At 40.9% G+C, this 18,283-nt stretch overlaps 1 protein-coding gene across 3 annotated transcripts; it reads left to right on the top strand.

The window, feature by feature from the left end:
- The first annotated feature begins 1,258 nt into the window (after nt 1–1,258).
- Nucleotides 1,259–15,319, top strand: tmem59l (transmembrane protein 59-like). Of its 3 annotated transcripts, none has more exons than XM_042415509.1 (9): nt 1,367–1,624; nt 2,979–3,084; nt 3,928–4,022; nt 4,154–4,306; nt 9,966–10,071; nt 10,253–10,367; nt 11,106–11,223; nt 11,533–11,568; nt 13,492–15,319. In XM_042415509.1, exons 1-9 carry the CDS (start codon nt 1,460–1,462, stop codon nt 13,648–13,650), a joined length of 1,053 nt encoding a protein of 350 aa, XP_042271443.1. In that variant the 5' UTR covers nt 1,367–1,459; the 3' UTR covers nt 13,651–15,319. The 3 variants fall into 3 exon arrangements, with proteins under 3 accessions (XP_042271445.1, XP_042271443.1, XP_042271444.1); XM_042415510.1 differs by lacking the exon at nt 1,367–1,624 and adding an exon at nt 2,314–2,455; XM_042415511.1 differs by lacking the exon at nt 11,533–11,568 and having other exon boundaries at nt 1,259–1,624.
- Nucleotides 15,320–18,283: the final 2,964 nt, after the last annotated feature.

Raw genomic sequence — 18,283 nt, 5'->3', positions numbered from 1 at the left:
ATTATTGATAATGTATCAATAGCCTAGAATATATGTAAATGATAACACAACAATCTGAATGGGAGCAGTCATCATTTTAATACTGAACTTATCTGATACTGACACACTCTTACTTAAGCTATAAGTAAAATTTAGAATTATTTACTTTGACTTGTAACTGAGTATTTCTAAACTGTTGTTGTCTACAGTATAACTGCTTTTTCTTAAGTGAATATATATGATTTACTTATGGATTACAGTCACAAAAACAAAATTGAAAGGATAACATATCAAACTGAAAACACTTTTTTTCTCCAATGTGGTCCCAAGATGTTAAAAAGACAAAGAAACATGAAGAAGCACAAGACATTTAACATAAAACTAAAAATCCCAAAACACATCACCACGGTTTAAATAATAAAAATACACCCACATCAAAATTCCTGGGTACAACGAAGGCAATTTAAAAGCTGAAGTTAAAATGTCACTGAAGATTTTATTATAAATCTGAGACTCTATTCCATAAATAAGTCCTGACCTCACTTCTATAAGCCTCTTTCATTTTTAACAACTGGAACACAGTGTTAAAAGAGGAACATTTACTCGAGGGACTTTACATGATCACACATTGAGGAACATTTCCATTGATAACATTGTACATATGATGCAGCTTCTGTTGTTCAACTCTGAGCTATACTGGCAGCTGTCTGAAAGAAAGGAATTCAGTTCTTGATACACCATATGTTGTTCCTGATTATGTGTTCATAATATTAATAATCACTGTCATCACGTTAAAAGTGTGTGTGGCACTTTTCCAAGCAAAGTTAGACTGCATCACAAACAAACAATTAAACAATGACAAAGTAAGTGTTCATAAACACTCTTCATAAAGTGGTTTTTAATCAGTTATTGGCTCGTTTCTCCACAGCAGCAGTTGTGGCCTACATGTGTTCCAGCAGGATCTTTACATTCAACTGATAATTGATTGCTCATGAACTATCAATACCGCAACAAATGGCCCATCTGCCTGTTCCGAGTTGGACATCTGCCATCCGCTGCTCGGCCAACTATCTGCTACATTTTTATGAATGTCATCACATCTACATTATGCGCTGCAGTGAAGCCTGCAAGTTGTGTGTGTGTGTGTGTGTGTGTGTGTGTGTGTGTGTGTGTGTGTGTGTGTGTGTGTGTGTTTGAAGGGGGGGCAGTGTGTGTGTGTGTGCGGTGCGTGATGATGATGATGATGCGCGTGACGCCACGATCAGAAGCGGATGAGCGGAGCAGACAGGACCCGGGCTGAGGCAGCAGCAGCATCCACACCACCACCACCACCACCACCACCACTTCCACCAGCAGCAGCACCAGCACCAGCACCACCACCAGCAGCCGCAGCAGCAGCAGCAGCAGCAGCAGCGCCGCCACAAAGGGAGCTCAGTGCTGGTTGAAGCTCGACTCTCCGCTCCTCTCTTCAGGGTTTGAGATGCTCCGGCTCTGCGGCAGGATGTGCGGCTTCTCGGCCCTGCTCTCGGTGCTTCTCGCTGGGCTCGCGGCGGCGTCCTCGGATCTGTTTGACAACCAACTGGGCGACATCAATTACTGCAAAAAGCAATGCCAGCTCACCATCAAAAACAAAAGCCCCGCTAAAGTAAGTTGTTTCTCTCTTACTGTAACGTAGGCTGTCTGCAGGAAGCGCATTATCAGCAACCAGCTGACAGCTATCCTGCTATCCGACATTTCAGCGCATGCAAAGAAATGCACAGTGACAACACGATGTATTCCGCATCGAAAAAAAGCCTCTGTTTTAAAATGAAATGTGTTCAGATCTGTGCGTAATGACAGGCACCATGCTGGCTCCTATTTTTCGCTGCATCCTTTCGGATGCTACGGCACACAATTAGGCCGAAAAAATGGATGCAGCTCAATTTCTTTTTCACCTTAAGACTCGTCCAAGAAGTGAACTGCTTTCAGCTCAGCTCGAGATGCACTTGTAAAAAAAAAAAAAAGAAGCACCAAATGCTGATAATTTAATTCACAATTAAAGCCAGGCGTAACGCAGACTGTGGATGATCAGGGAGAATATTGTGAAACATGAAACAATGATGTTTTTGGACAAGTGTGCAGCATCTTCCTGCTCAGACAAGGCCAGGATGGACGGTAGATGTGTGAATTTAACTGTGGCTTAGAGCCCAGTTGCTATAGATTTCCAGCATCGGATGTTTTTCCTCCCACCACCACCTTCACCTCCTCCTCCTCCTCCTCCTCCTGCTGCTGCTCTGCTGCCTTCAGGTGTGGTTCAGACATCCTGCAGGGCAGTAGGAGCAGAGAGCTTTGCTGCAAAGCGGATCACAGTCACCTGCTTTAACACACTGGTGAAGACTGTGATTGAAAACTAGCGGCTTACTGTATGTTTAGACCTGTTATACTGGAGAATAACTGCATGCAAATGTCGTATAAACAACAGCCTTCAAACTATAAGGTATCGTGTCATGGTTTGGGATAAACACCTCTCTCTCTCCTCCCTGTAAGTCAACAGGGAAGCGCAGTAAAGACGATGACAAGCACAGAGCTGTAATAAACCCTTCATGGTCGCGGTCAGGGGAATCTCTTTGTGTCTCCTGTTCCAGGAGAAGGCACCAGAGGGCGCTGTTTCCTTATTTTGCTGTGAGAATTGAGGCATTGTGACAAGAGGAAGTGCAGTAATGTTCACTTTTCTCTCTCACTACCACATTTTCTTGCACAAGTTTGATGCAGCTTGTTTTTCCTTCTTTGCAGTAAATGAAAGCTTCTTATCAACTGTTTATGACAGGCTGTAATATAACAGCTGCACTGTGTCATTAAGAGATGCCGTAACCCATCTGTGTAATATTTTCAAACAAGGTTATCTTGAGTTTATCCGAGAGTGTAGGAGACATCTCTAATTTTTTTATCCCTTCCCCCCCACCACTTTCTTTTCCTTGTCTCTTCCTCCCTCTTCTCTCTCTGGCCTGGCTGGCTGTTAGGACTCCATAATGAACGCCTGTCACCGTGGTTGTCGCCTCTACTCCATCTGTCAGTTCGTCAATGGCAACGCCGGCTTCAACACCAGCAGGGAGGAGTGTCAGGGAGGTGAGTCAGTCTCCCGATCTGTCTGTTACACTCTTTGTTTGTTTAAATGAGTTTTGTGGTCTTACAGTCTTGCTGCTGAGGTGGCTGAGGCCAAAGGTCAAGCTGCTGAGGCCTCAATCAATGGGCTGAATCCTCATAAAAGTAAAATCTACATGAAGTCAAATATCATGAATTACAACTTAAGTGCAACATGATGTGCAGGTTCAACTTCTTATCCCAGTAATTTCTACTTGGATGGTGTCTTTAAACCTTGAAGGTGCAGGTCGTCGATAAGACATTAAATAAATTTCATTCATAAATATTTCCACTCCTTTAAAAACCTTTGCTTAGGACTGAATACATTGAAGCAAAACATTATTTTAGATTAAATCAAAAAGGATATTTAGATGTTCGATTGTTTTCCCACGGATCTCCAGTACTTCAACATCAAACTGTTGAGCACAGCAGCTCTGCTAAACATTTTCCTTTCTTCTCACTGATATCAAGGAGAACTGGCAGACTCAGTTGGTATTTTCTGGGTGTTTGAGGCTGTTCGCCCAGTTTAGACTGCTGTATTGGAAATCAATGATGTGATTTGCCGTCCAGACAGCAGATGCCCCGTTGCCCCCTGTTTCAATAACGGCAGCATGGAGTGAATTGTCTCCGCAGGGGCCAACAGATACACTTTCTCCCTTGCATCTTTATATGTCTTCCCACATAAACAGCCTGCACCTGTTTTCTTTCTTTCTTTCTACTTGGACTGTAGAGCTCTATGCCCACTCCATTTTGTTCTTCTTCTTCCTCTTTGCGCTCTTTTCCATCATGCTACACAACTGTCCCCCCCTCCAATCTCTCTCTCTCCAGCCTGCCAGGAGGCATATATTAAGCTGCTGGAGCAGGAGGCCTGCAGCACCGGTTGTGCCAGCCAACCCTCTGAACCTGAGATCAAGAGGAGGAAGGTGAGAGATGCTACTCTGCAGTCATTTGTGTGACTGCACACACAATTAAATGGAGGTATAAGAGCCAAAGTGACTTGTTGTTTAGATACCAATAAAACTATTAAGAACACATGGTGCTCTCCCCTCTGTAGCTCAGGGCCATGACTCTCCGCCCCAAGCCCCCCTCTGTGATGGAGGCCGTGTCCAGTTGGTGCAATGACATCGTCAGCTCTGCCCAGAGCTTCATCTCCTCCACCTGGACCTTCTACCTGCAGGCGGATGATGGCAAGGTTGTGGTTTTTCAGGTAAGACCTGACTAAGTGTTTGTCCAGAACATGCAGGGACTTTGAATAGTTGTCTTTGACAAAAACGTAAGATGGTTCAAGTTAAAAGCTGCAAAATGTTCATACAAATGTTAGTTCTCTAGCTCCCTTTTGACAATTTATTTAACCTGATTGTGAATCAAACTGAACAATGTTTGAAAGCTTTTTAATTAGCTGGATGTGATGTGTTGTAATGTTTCTGGCAGCAGTTTGTTTGTAATGATATATATAAGAAAAACTGTGTATTTGGGATGAGCAGAAAGGGTTGAAACCAAAACCAAAAGAATTCCACCTACATTCAACCAAACCTCAATCACAAAAATCATGAAAATAGGCTGAGAACTGATCTCTGGGAAGTACAGCGCAGTAACACAGAAGCGTTGACTTCTGTACACAATTGTTGCCAAAAAATAAAACAGAAATTTACCTATTTATAGCTTTTTTTTGTCTTTACAAACATGTAAATCATTTCAAAGTGAGAAATCTTAACAGTGAACAAATGCAATAAACCCAAAGATCCATTTACAACACAATTGTGTAAATCTAGTTGGTTTTAAATAGCTGTTATATGATATTGTTAAATTCATTAGAGGATAAAATGTTGTGGCACATCTTTTACATGTGGGGCCAATTTAGCTGTATAACTGCAGACATTTTTTCACCTCATTTCACCTCATCCTTCTGAATATCAGCAGTGAGTCAGATGTTGCTCTGAGAGTATAAGTGCTCTGCAGTAAAGGGACACTGAAACACTGAAATTGCTTTACACGTACAATATATTATGGCCCGCTGAGTCCTGATAATGCAAAATGATAAAATTGATATCTACAGTGTGTTTCATGTCTTGTGTTTTTAATGGGAGGTTAAAACCAAGCCAGTAGATTGTTATAGATTATTAGTTTAGCCAACAGCAACTCCATCCTGTTAAGATTGTGAAATATATCCTCTGCTATATGGTTCCATAGAGCTTGGGTCGCCGCCAAAACATCTCACTGCCCATTTTAGAGTCAGTGCATCTGTGAAGGTTGAGTGAGCAAGGGCGCACAGCAGGCTGCGGACACGGTGGTTGAATTCAGAGCACCGCAAACATGTTTTTTTCCCCAGCACTTTAATGGTTTATAAATGTCCTTTTAAATTATGTCACTACCCCCAGCACCATGCATATTTGATAACCGGCAGGGCTAGCTATGGCGAGCTCGCCTAAGGAACGGAAACGCACTGCAAGATTTAAAAGAGAGTGGACAGCACTGGAGAAAAAAGTTATGGCAAATAAATATCCAGAAGTAGTTTTTGGATTTTGAGAAGATGAACTGAATGGACCTGACAGACTAGTTCATGTCGTGGCCTTTTGACCCCTGAAGTTTGTGTTTAATAACTCAAAAACTGTGAACTGATTTTAGTGAAATTTAGTTGAAAGTTGTGTCAGAGATTTTTTTTTATTTTTTTTGCTGTGTTTATTTAGGATTTTAGTTTTTTGCAACATTTTCACAACTCTCTCATGAACTATTTGAACTTCTTCACTATCTGTCACTTTGATCCAGATCTGGATCCAAATGCAGTTAAACATTTCTTCACATTTTCTATTATTGAAATACCAAATTATGAGGTTTGGCAGAAGTATGCGCTTACAGAGAGCTTCCTAGTTGAATTTATGAACGTATTGCTAAAGTCAATACCGTAAACCACCTATACATTAAAGCTATAATAAGGTTTGGTCTGTCTAACCAACAGACTGCCCAACCATATCCTCCAAATTCAAAAACTGGTCAAAAATCTGCATCCCTGTCAGGGGTTTTCCCGTTTGGACAACGTGACTTTGATGGCATTTTTAGCTACATAATTAAAGGGCTCTGTGGGAAATTACAGTATTTATGCACCCTAACCCATACAGAAGGGCTTCTGTGTAACAGAGGACTCTTTTATATGCTGAAATGCGTCACCAGGTATAAGAAGCCGTGTTCAGGCTTGGAAGCGCCACCTCATATAGAGATGCAGCAGCCACAGAACGTGAAATTACCAACATTTCTTCTGGACTCGGTGATGGATGTTTGCTCTTTATGGCAGTGACAGGCAGGCTGAAGCAGCAAGGGGAAGCTGGGCTCCACGCGGCTGTGTGAGGACTATCAGGCCTGTGTTTAGTGGGCAGCTGGCAAGCCTCCACCAACTTGACAGATTGACTCTCAAAGTGTTGAAACAACAGAAAAAGTCCAGCTAAATTGAGGGACAGCAGAGGGGGTGGGGGGTGGGGGGACAAGCCAACGCTGCCTCCAATACAAATTATGTGGATATCCACAATGAGCTGACTGGCTATATGCACCCATATGTGTGCTTGTGTGACCTCAAGTTGTGAGATTTATTAGTTGTGTGCAGCCTAACGCATCATAAAAACAATCATGGAGCTACCAGTCACCAGTCAGGGGCAGCAGTTAGTTCAGATTATAAGGGTGGAGTAAGTTGCTTTTAGGTCATGACTGAGGTTTTTCCCCAAGGAGGGAAAAACATAGAAAACTTGTAATCTTGAGAAAATACTGGTGCAACACAGCCTTTTGCCTCAGTCTTTCCATGTCTCACCACCATCTTGTTATTTTCACAAATCAGCCCATGATAATGCAACAGCGTGAGAGTGTCCCGAACAAAAGTGAGTCAATTAAAGACCGAGCTGTGAAGTGTTAGCGAGCTAGCCTGCAGAACAAATTGAACTTAGTGTAAGACTGAATACCGAGAGAAAAGTCTCTACCTCAGCCTGCTTCTTCTTGACAATTGCATTAGTCATTCTGCCGGAATGAATTTTAAAGAAACAAGGAACCCCCCAAAAAGAGCAGAGATAACCAGCAATACAAACAGTGTTTGAAGGGAATGTGACTTTGACTTATGATGCTACACTGAAATGTGAGTCAGCGTGTTTTCAACTTACTCTAGTTTAAGCTGAAGCATTTTTATTATTATTTTTGTCAATTTCCTATAACATTGCACTTACTAGAAATGTAAAATATAATGAATGTCCTCATGTGATTTGGTCTTAATTGCCCACATGGGGGTGCTGTGATTAAAGTTCAGATTTTAAGCCTTTTTCCCACACCAGCTGACATTTCTTATACATTGCCATAAATAGGTGTGTCTACAACATACTGGTCTGCCTGCAGCTTTTGTGTGTTTGAACCAAAATTAACAATTAAAAGGAGCTTCAGATATACCTTTTGACCCATTAACCCCATGTGTCAGTGTTTGCAATGGTGATTAACACTGAGTACAGTTCTTTTCTGTTAGGTGCGCACATTAATTTGTCTCCACCCTGTGATCTTCCTAAAAGCAACACAAACAGACTGTGGCCAGCTCCAAAACCAAATAAGGGTCGTAAGATTCTGTCTAATTGCATCCACCATTCCTCCACCTGAAACTTTCTCTCTCTTTATGGCTGAGATGTGGTCTGAACACCCTCTTTTCTTTCTCCTCTGCTTTCTTTCTGTGAACCAGAGCACCTTTTTGCGTTCCCTCTCATAATGCATGACAGATGCACATCAGGCTCTGCTCATTCTGATGGTTAGATCTCTTCGGTCTGCAGCCAATGAAACCCCCCCCCCCCCCCCCATATGTGCCCTCGTCCCCCAAAACCTTCACACTGGCGCTGCATCTGGTTTCAATGCACTCTGTCAGAAATCATCGCCTGCAAGGGGTAATAAACCCGGTTGTGAAATCACTTTTTCAACAGCAGAGGTTTGGAGGATTGTAAGTGTTTTTTGGAAGCAAACTAACCAACCAGCAAGCCTTGTGTCCAGAGTCAACTACATTGTGTTGCAGTGTTTTGTTATGCTGGACAAGCAATTTAAATCATTCAGTAGCAAAGAGATCAATCACTTCCTAAGTAAAGTAATGAGAATGAATGAAACTGAGAATGAATTTAGCTGGTTTCACATTAAAGTGTGGGACACAGCAAGAGATTTCCAGGTCCATTTATCTAGTGTCAGAGTCGATAAATACTGGGAGGTTGACACTACTGCAGTGGGATATACTTTACTGTGCTAAATAGGCGTGTGTGTGTGTGTCTGTGTGTGTGTGTTGTTGCTGAGGCCAGCAATAGTATTGTTACAACTGACTACAGCCGCTGTTGTAGTGGAGGAAGGGTCAGCAGTGAGGAACCAAAATCCTCTTTTAATGAATTCTCCAGGGGAGCCAAAAACACGGCGCACATAATGAAACACAAAACAGTGCAAATACTGACAGCAGGCTGTGTGTGTGTGTGTGTGTGTGCGTATGTGTGTGTGTGTGTGTGTGTGTTGCAGTTGTTTTAAAAGCCATTTTTCAGAGGTGCCGTCCCAGTTCAAGGGTTTTTGTTTCATTTAACTGATTTGGGTGGGTGAGAAAGACACTCAGACATATTGAGCGGGCTAAAAACAAGGATCAGAATCACTTGTTTCAAGGCAATTTGTTGAAATTATGCTACAATATTTAATACTTCAAATTAGACAGAACAGTTATCCTTTCGCTACTGTTCACAGTATTAATTGTGAGACATTTAGTTCCTTGTTGTGTTGCCATTTGGCAAACTGTACATGGAATGACTCAGACTCAAAAACTTGTGTTACTTGGCTGAATTATCCATGAGTTAAAGTCTGAATTCCTACCAGTTCCAGGGTCATACATGTTTAGGTGATCCTGACCTCTGACCTCTCTGTGGAGCAGAGCAAACAAAAAGAGAATTCCTGGTTTCCTGAGTTCGATTTAGAAAGGTTAATAAAGAACTAAGTGTCAACTGAGTGTTAATGCTTTACTTAAAGTCAACTAAACTCCGGTTTTAATGCTGACTTTATTGTAACATAAAGTGAATATCAGCTACTTTACTCAACAACTCTCACTTTTAGGTGTAATCGAAGTCAATGCTTAAATCAAATGTGACGAAAATACTACTTATTATCAGTCTATCAGTTGATTTTTTACAAATCATGTGGTGTTAAAGGAATTGTTGAGAAATATGCTTATTTAAGTTTAAGAGTTAGATGAGAAAACCATACTAATCTCATATTTGTACAGTAAAAATGAAGCTACAGCCACCAGCTGGTTAGCTTAGCTTAGCACAAAGACTGGAAACAGGGGGCAAAAGCTAGCCTAGCTCTGTGCAATGGTCTACTGGCACTTCTAAAACTCACTAATTAACATAATATATCTTATTTGTTTAATACATACACAAACCTCAACCACAACTTGTGCTTTTTACATTTTGTTTTTTGGCTAGCTTCTTCCTCCTGCTGCTAGTGTTTATGCTAAAACAGGCTCCAGCACCAGCCCCATTGTTAATGCATTGGAGTGGTATCGATCTTCATTCTCGGCAAGAAAGCAAATAAGTATATTTCCCAAAATGTCAATCTATTCCTTTAATGCAGGTTAGTTGTGCTCCATTTGGAAATGTAAAACAGAAATCTTCTGTTTGTCTCTCTTTCATTTCTCTCTCTTTCATTTTTTGCGCTGATTCATCTCCTGATGTTTCTTTTTGTTCCCACTCAACTAATCTTAGTTGGAGCTCCTCTGTGATCTGATCTCACAGTGTTAAACAGACTCTTACCTGTCTGTTCTGCTGGTGAACTACTGCGCTATAATTGCTTCCATGATGGGATCACTGAGTGTCTTTGTTGTGTTTTCTCCTCAGAGCCAGCCAGAGATGGAGTACTCTCTGCCCGAGCTGCAGGCCCCTCGATCCAACGTGGCTGACAAACCCTGGCCTCAGGTTCACTCTCACACCCAGAGACCTCATGGTGAGAACATACTGTATACACAACACACATACTACTGTGCATGCACACATTTATATGGGTATAACTATGGCAGCACACGTATGCTCATTATCCTGAGATTCTTTGTTGTCAAGTGCTGCAATAAAACTGATAATCATTCAACTAAAATCTGTTTTATTCAATGAAAAAACACAATTAACAGGTGTGAGAGGACATGGCGAGAAGGGAGCATCCAAAGCAGGAGGTAAAGGGAAGCATCCTGTCCAGCGCACAGACGACCCCACAGCTGAGCACGACTTTCTAGGCTGCATGTCAAGGTGAGCTGGAGTTACCCTGCAGAGAGTATTAATCAGTATAAATAAATATAAAAATAAATATAAAAGGTAGAACCACTCAAATGAGAAAACATGTCCAAACTTTTGACTGGTACTGTACTTTATATTACTGTCAATCATTTTCTAAAAAAAAACACATGTTCTTAGTCTGATTTCTTTCCTTCCAGGCAGTTTAAAGTCATTATGAAAATCAACTTGCCGAGACCTGAAACTTAATGGAGATAGGTGATCCATCACCGTGATCATCATGTCTGCTTTTATTACTGTCAGAGTTATAATATCACTGTGCAATGCATGCTTTTCAAATCAATCTGCATTGTAACTCTGACAAAAACAAAGTTAGACATGATATTCATTGAAATGAATCATCTTACTCAGTGGAGTTTCATGTCTCTGAAAGCTGATTTTATTACCATACTGACGTAAAGGAAACTAACATCTGTCTGGTTGGAAGGAAAAACACAATCGGGGATCTAAAACATTATTGCATGCATTAGAAAAAGAAGTAAAAGTAGGTGGAATGTGCAGTAAATAGGTAACAACATGCAAAAACTCTGGTTTGGCTCTTAAAACTTCATTTAAATCTTGTTGTAAAGTGATTGTGTGCAATGTGTTGTTCACACCTCTATTTAGATTCAAGGAAGTTATATTTAATGACCACCTAATGATTCAATTTCATCCACCTTGTTGTCTCTTTCCTCTGCTCATCTGTTTTTCCAGACGTTCAGGTCTCCCGCGGTGGATTTTAGCGGCCTGTCTCTTCCTGTCCATTATGGTCATGTTGTGGCTCAGCTGTGCCAGCCTTGTCACTGCACCAGAGCAGCACATCAAGACGCAGGTACACACACAGAAAAGCACACACACAAATGCGCACAAATGCACACAAATGCACATATGACAGAAGCGATGACTTAGAGGAGAAGAGGAACTTAGATTCAGGTCTGTCAGCTTAAATCTGTCAGTGTGGTGTTGATTTTGTGCACCCGTGTTTTTGTTTTATGGATTTTTCCAGAACAACACAAACCTTTTAACTTTTTATTCATGTTTTACTTGCTTTAATTACTCCATACAACTAAATGTACAGAAAGAAATCCACTTTTATTCTGCGAGGGATTCAGAGTAATGATTGATATCTGTTTCTTCTCAGGATCTTGATGCACATCAACAAGCATGCTATATGAAGGTCTGTTCTCTCAGTTTATTGAGTCCCTTTACAACCATTTGAAGATATTTTCCATCTCTCATTTGAATGACACACATCAAACACCAGTTATGGCTCCCCAGATTCATTATAATGACCTCGTCTAGATCTTATGCTGCAGCACCAGGCCATAGTAAAATTTCCATGACATTTCGAAGTGCTGCTGTGCACATCAGTTGGTTTCAGTGCAATATTCTACTCAGCTTCTTCTACTCAGTTCCCACAGATCCATGAAAAATTGTGATACAAATAAAACTTCTGTCTCCTCTTCACATCACTGAAACCACTCAGTACTGTCTGTTCCTATCTATCCTCTTTGACAACTATCACTAAGGAAACAGTATGACCAGACAGTATCAGTGGGTGGGTCCTCAAACTTTGTGCTGACCAACTAGCACCAACCAGTGTTCACAAAAATATTCAACCTGTTCCTGGCTTTGCTGTCATACCCACGAGCTTCAAGAAGTCCACCATCATTCCTGTGCCCAAGAAAAAAAGTGAACTGAATGACTATCACCCAGTTGCACTCACCTCTGTGGTGAGGAAGTGCTTTGAACGGTTGGTCAAGGATTACATCTGCTCCTCACTACTCAGCACACTGGACCCACTACAGTTTACCTGCTGTCCCAACCGATCAATGGAAGACACCATAGCACACATCCTCCACACCACCCTATCTCACCTGGACAAGAAAGGGAGCTTTGTGAGATTACTGTTCATTGACTACAGTTCAGCGTTTAACACCATAGTTCCCTCCAACAATCAACTCCAACACCATCATCAAGTTTGCTGACGACACAGCTGTGATGGGCCTGATAACAGATAACAATGAAAAGGCCTCCCTGAAAGAATTAGAGGACCTGACCCACTGGTGTCAGGACAACAACCTACTCCTGAATGTCAGCAAGACTAAGGAGCTGATAGTGGACTTTGGAAAGAAGCAGGGAAAGAGCTACTCCCCCCTTAATATCAACAGGTCGTCAGTGGAGAGGGTAGACAGCTTCGAGTCCACATCACCAACGGCCTGATCTGGGTGCTGCATACTGACTCAGTTTTGAGAAAGGTAAGGCAGAGACTGCTTTACCTCAGAAGCTTAAGGAAATTCTGGGTATCCCCTCAAATACTGAGGAATTTCTACTCCTGCCCCATCAAGAGTGTCCTGACAGGGAACATCACTACCTGGTACGGAAACAGCACCAAACAGGACCACAAGGCCCTGCAACGAGTGGTTCATTTGGCTGAACAGACAATAGGCGGTGCTCTACCCTGCCTAGAGGCACTGTGAGAATAAGGCTTGGAGAATCATCAAGGAACCCAACCACCCGGATAACAGCCTTTTCTCCCTGCTGCAGTCAGGAAGAAGGTACCGGATACACCGGGCCAGCACTGAGAGGCTCAGGAAGAGCTTCTACCGTCAGGCCCCTAGGATCCTAAATGAGGTCACTTCCTAAGACTGCCCCCCCAATCATACACATATATTTATTACTATTCTTATTCTATTTAAACTATTTTTAAAGCACAAATTGAAGGAACTGGTGGGATTACATTTCACTGTGATTGTACCTTATAAGATTACATGTGACAAATAAACTTGATCGATTGATTTATTGATTGTATACTTGTATCAAAGACTCTGGGTTACCATGGCAACATGCACATCCTATTAATTCCAACTGGTCTGAGAGAAGGGACTTTGAAATTACAACACTACATAAAATCATGATGGGAACTGTCTGTTTATGCAACCGTATAAAGGTTTAAACTGACTGTTGACTCTGTCGTTGCTGAATGAATGTCGAGACAAGGTGGAGTGAGGTACTGCAGGTTGAGGTACAGTATGTGTGAGTGAACTTGGTTCCTATTTCCTCACTGTTATTACTTTTCTTCTGTCTTGTGTCTTTCCAGCTGAGTATCAATGGAGATAAAGAGTTTCTGGATAATGCCCACAAAGTCAACCCATACCATCTGAGTCCTGTGATTGCCGTCGCCGTCAAACAGTCAGAGGAGAGCCAGGAGGCGGGGCCGCTGCCGGTGAAAGTTGACCTCAACAAAACTTGTGTTTAGAAGGTACCGGTGGGAGAGCAGCTGTCTTGTTTCCCAGGCTAACTTTGTCTAAAAATCTGTGGCCCGTCAGTGAAAGAGATGAAACAAACACATCAACCGACTCACTCAGTCACCAGAATTTTTAAAAACATATTTTTAAGAGCATGGTCCCGTCATTAAAAATTATCTTACTGAAACATCTAGCCTGTGTTGATCAGACGGGCTTCTCAGTTAGCGACGCCTGTCATGCGTTTCATTTGCTTGTACAGTTCAGATTTCTTAAAGTCCATCCTCAGATACAAATGTATCCTTATTGATCAGCCTGCACATTGCTAATTGATAAGACAGTTGTAACTTAGTGCTTCTGTCTCAGAGCCACATCGGTGAGAGACAAGGAGAGAGGATGGATTACAGCTTTCACATAATTTTTCATGTCTAATGTGCACAAAAGAAGCTGAGATTCATTTTAGATGAAATTTTCCTCATTCTCACAGAGAGTTTGGATTAATTAATGGCTGAGAGCGAAGAAAAGTCAGAGAGGAAAGGAAGATGAATGAAAGATGAGCAAAACACTTTGAGAGCACTCTTGTGAGCGCTGCAGGGAAAAGATACTTAAGCTCAAGTTTACATATCCTGCATTGTCATCTGTTTAGTAATACTGTCTGCAAAAGTGGTCTAGAAATTGAGAATCAGGTTTCACACTGTGAAATAATTCTCAGGTGAGCTACCCATTCTCACTAAGTTCAGAAAAACATACTTTCTCAAAAAAACTAAAACAGTGTCACCGTATTCCTCTGTGTGTCTGTGTGCACGTCTGCATCTACAAACAGCATACATTCATTTATGAGGAACATATTGAAAACCCAGTAAAGGAGTCAAAACTGGACGCTCTGTCTTAGAATGAGCAAGAATTAAACATTATTTCATTCTTTATTTATTCAGAATTTTCGACACAAGTTAGCAAATTATGTTATTGAAGTGCCATGTACAGTCAATTCATCAAACAAATGTAATTGATCTGTCTGTAAAATACATTGTAACACAGATTGGAAAGAGACACATAGAGGGGAGATTGCACCTATTACTGTATTATTATTATTGTTATTATCATATTATTGCTCTTATATCACTTAAAGTTCTTAGCTGTTAAATGTGCCATGTGCTTTCAAATAGCTGACTATTTTGTATGTCCCAGGAGCACATACTGAAGGATAACCTCTGTAACAATGTGAAATGCAAAGCGTTTAAATCTTTGTTATTGAACAGAGTTGCACAGTCTTAGAGAAGATTTTCTGTTTTCCTCTCAGTGCTTTTGATGTCCTGTAACGCTCTCTTTTAATCCAGGCTATGTAGACAATAAACCGTGCATGCAAGTGACGCTTCGATAGTTTATCTTAACCGCCCATGCCAGTATGGCACGACTCTACTGTAGACTTGTGGTTTTTTGTGTTACTATTTACTGTAAGCATTGATAGAATGTGTAATAATGAATGACAATATCCTCATGATTTACAGAAAGGACTCTGAATCATAAAAAAGCCATTCAATCCATATCTGTGCTGGTTCAAACTGAAGGTATATCACAAGGAATATGATATGAATTTCAAACTGTATTGTTTCCTTTTTACTGGTCTGTTTATTTTCAATGAAATGATACTTACAACATAATGAATAAAGTGTTTTCATTGTAAATAAAGAGAGACTGAAGTGTTTTTTATTAAAAACATGCTAATAAGTGTGCATTTGTGTGTGTGTGTTCAGTCTTATAAGAATTAATTAAGCATAAGAATAAAGAAACAGACAGCTGAAAATGACATCATATGTGATTGTTGAACACCTCATTCCAAAACCATTATGATATTGCTATAAGAGCCTCCACTCTTCTGCTATCCAAAAGATTTTAGAAACTGGTTGCAAGGCTCCTATTCAGCCACAGGTGTGCCACAAAAACCTCTAAAATATCATCGTATGCTGTAGCGTTAAGATTTCCCTACACTGAACCTAAGGGGACGAAACATACACAAAAGTATGTAGACGAGTGGCCATATACTTTTGGTCATATAGTACAAGTCATTCAGTATATCTTGTTACATTTAGCAGTTGTTATTAAAAGAAATCAATTATTAAAATACTACCAGAGAAATTTCTTTCCTAATGCTTTATCCCGCCTTGCTGCTAAACTAAAATCCTAAATGTGCAATAAATGCTTTGGTCCACTTGGTGGCAGCATAGTTTTAGAGATTCTCCAACTACCACAACAGGAAGTTTATTATGAGCCTTGTGTTGAGTTCACCTAACCCTAACCTTTACAATCATGTTTTTGCATCAAAGTGCATTTATATAATTTAATATCAATAAGAGAAAGTTCTCTTGGACAAACATGACAGTTGTGTTGCTGATTGATGTTCACTGTGCTCATTCAAGAGACATCTGCTTCTTACTACAATTGTACCATGACAGACTACAGAATGAGCTGATATGGACAAAATAGTCAAGAAAAAGAATGGTTGACATTTGTTACCACAAAATAAATTAAGCCAAAAGAAAAATGGAATGAAAAATGGGCACAAAAAAATAAGATAGATGAGAGCTTCAGCATCAAGTGAGAGCAAATGTTGCTGCTGGGAGAATAAATGAAGCACCTACCAGCTCTAACCTGCAGGAGACAAAAAAATGTGATGAAGTTGTTAAACTGAGTCAGAGAAGAGAAAAGAAAAGAAAAGAAACACAGATGGAAAATTTGGCTTCTCCGTCATGGCATCAGAAACAGGTCAGATACAATGAATATATAATCAAACACCACAGAACGGGGGCACTGCAACAGAGCTTGAAGTACATGTGTCCAATTAGCATAACATGCTGGTTGGCTGTGTGAAAGACAGACAGAGAGACAGAAAGAAATATCAAAACATGCCTCCTTGTTGTCAGATGTGTCACATAATCAAAGAAAAGAAGTTTCTCTACAAAAAGATTGTTACCTTACATCACCGTGTGATGCTGCGGCAAGAAAAAGTTCAAGTGAAGTGCGGAAGGTGTGATGCTGCCGGTTGCCAGTGAAGGCAGCACCGACACTTTCCATTAATAATGAAGTATGTGTGGACAGATGATGGCCGATAATACAAGTCTTCAGTTCAATTTAGTAGTGCAATTTTAAGGAACCTCCTTCTCTGGACAACCGGGATCGAGAGAAATTGGCACAGACAAACTTTTTGGAACAATATCTTCAGACTTTCTGTTGTTTTCTCACACCAGGTTGATTCCTTTAAGCTTTTTGTGTGTGTTTCACTTCCTATTCACCCACCACACAGGAGGTGTGGAGGGCTTATCATAGCTCTGATTGTCTGCCATACATTCAGACACTTTAGGTAAAGAGAGAAAAATTGCGGACTGTAGTGCCACTTCAGTAACTTGACTGGGCCGGCCTTCGCTCCATGTGCAGTGAATGAGTTTGGCAGCGGCTGGCTTCCCATTGATAACAAGCTAGAGAGATGCAAAGAGAGGTAGGGGGTTTCTCGTGCTTGTCTCTACCTGGTCTTGCTAAAAATAGATGATACATGTGTGTGTGTGTAAAAAAAATAAAGGGAGTAGGAAGGGATTGTACTTTTCACGCTGACACATTGACTCATTTAATGCAAATGTGGCCTTGTTCTCTCACTTTTTCACTGTCTTCCTCAATCAGTCTTTCTCTGTTGACGCAGGGGAAGATAAACTGAGATTTTATGGTCCTTGCAGGCACAGGCTCAAAGAACATACGCACATCACATGAGCTGATATGTTCTGTATGACCTGATGGGAGCTCAGGCCGCACTTTGAACACAACGGTGCGTGGACACCATTCAGCAATTCTTGGTTTAATCCAGTTTTCCTGCAGCCAGGAGTGTGTGGCACTGTTGCTGGGAGGAAGCCTTTACATCAAAGGGTGTCTGCCACACAACGGCAGCTCCAAGCAGGGTTGTAGTCATAATTTTAGAAATACTGAGATCCCCCAGGGAAACCCCACCCACCCTAAAAACATTTGACTAGCTATTAAAAAATGTTATCTCCTCATATCATAATCTTAATGTTGTTACAAGTCCTCACCCATGCTCTCAGGAGAAATATGAAATGCTTTTTTTTGATTGAAGTTTTATTTATTGTCAGAAAAAGGCTCATTTAAACATGTTGAGTTAAAAAAATATATCAGAATCAGCCTTTAAAAAGCCATCATGTAAAATCTGTGTAATTGTAGAGTGTAAACTCATCCTCAGGCAGTTAGAGGAATAGGTAGTTTTAACCTTTTAGCAATTTGTTGATTGTTGCACTACTTTCTCTTTGTTTATGGTTCTTATGCACTTGTCTGCTTCCAATTGTTTCTTACTTTAATGATCATTTAAAAAAAAAAAACAACTTCTGTCCAGTGCTTGAGAATTTGTACCACGGCTCTTTCTGTCTTGCCTCGCTTGTAAGTGACTTAGGATAAAAGCGTCTGCCACATGACAAAAATGTAAATGTAAAATTATGTATCCACAATACTACTATGTCCGTGGCTCCAGGTAATTTCCTTTCCCTACAGCCCTTTTTCTTATCCCCTCTCTTTCTTTTTGTGCTTTTCCTCTCTCTTCCTGCCCTGCTGACCTTCACCTGCACACACTGTAAAAGAAGAGAGTTGCTGAAT

The sequence above is a fragment of the Thunnus maccoyii genome, chromosome 7 (assembly GCF_910596095.1).
Source record: "Thunnus maccoyii chromosome 7, fThuMac1.1, whole genome shotgun sequence".
NCBI classification, from domain to species: Eukaryota; Metazoa; Chordata; class Actinopteri; order Scombriformes; family Scombridae; genus Thunnus; species Thunnus maccoyii.
The sequence above is the reverse complement of the archived record's forward strand: the minus strand, read 5'-3'. Positions and strand labels throughout refer to the sequence as shown.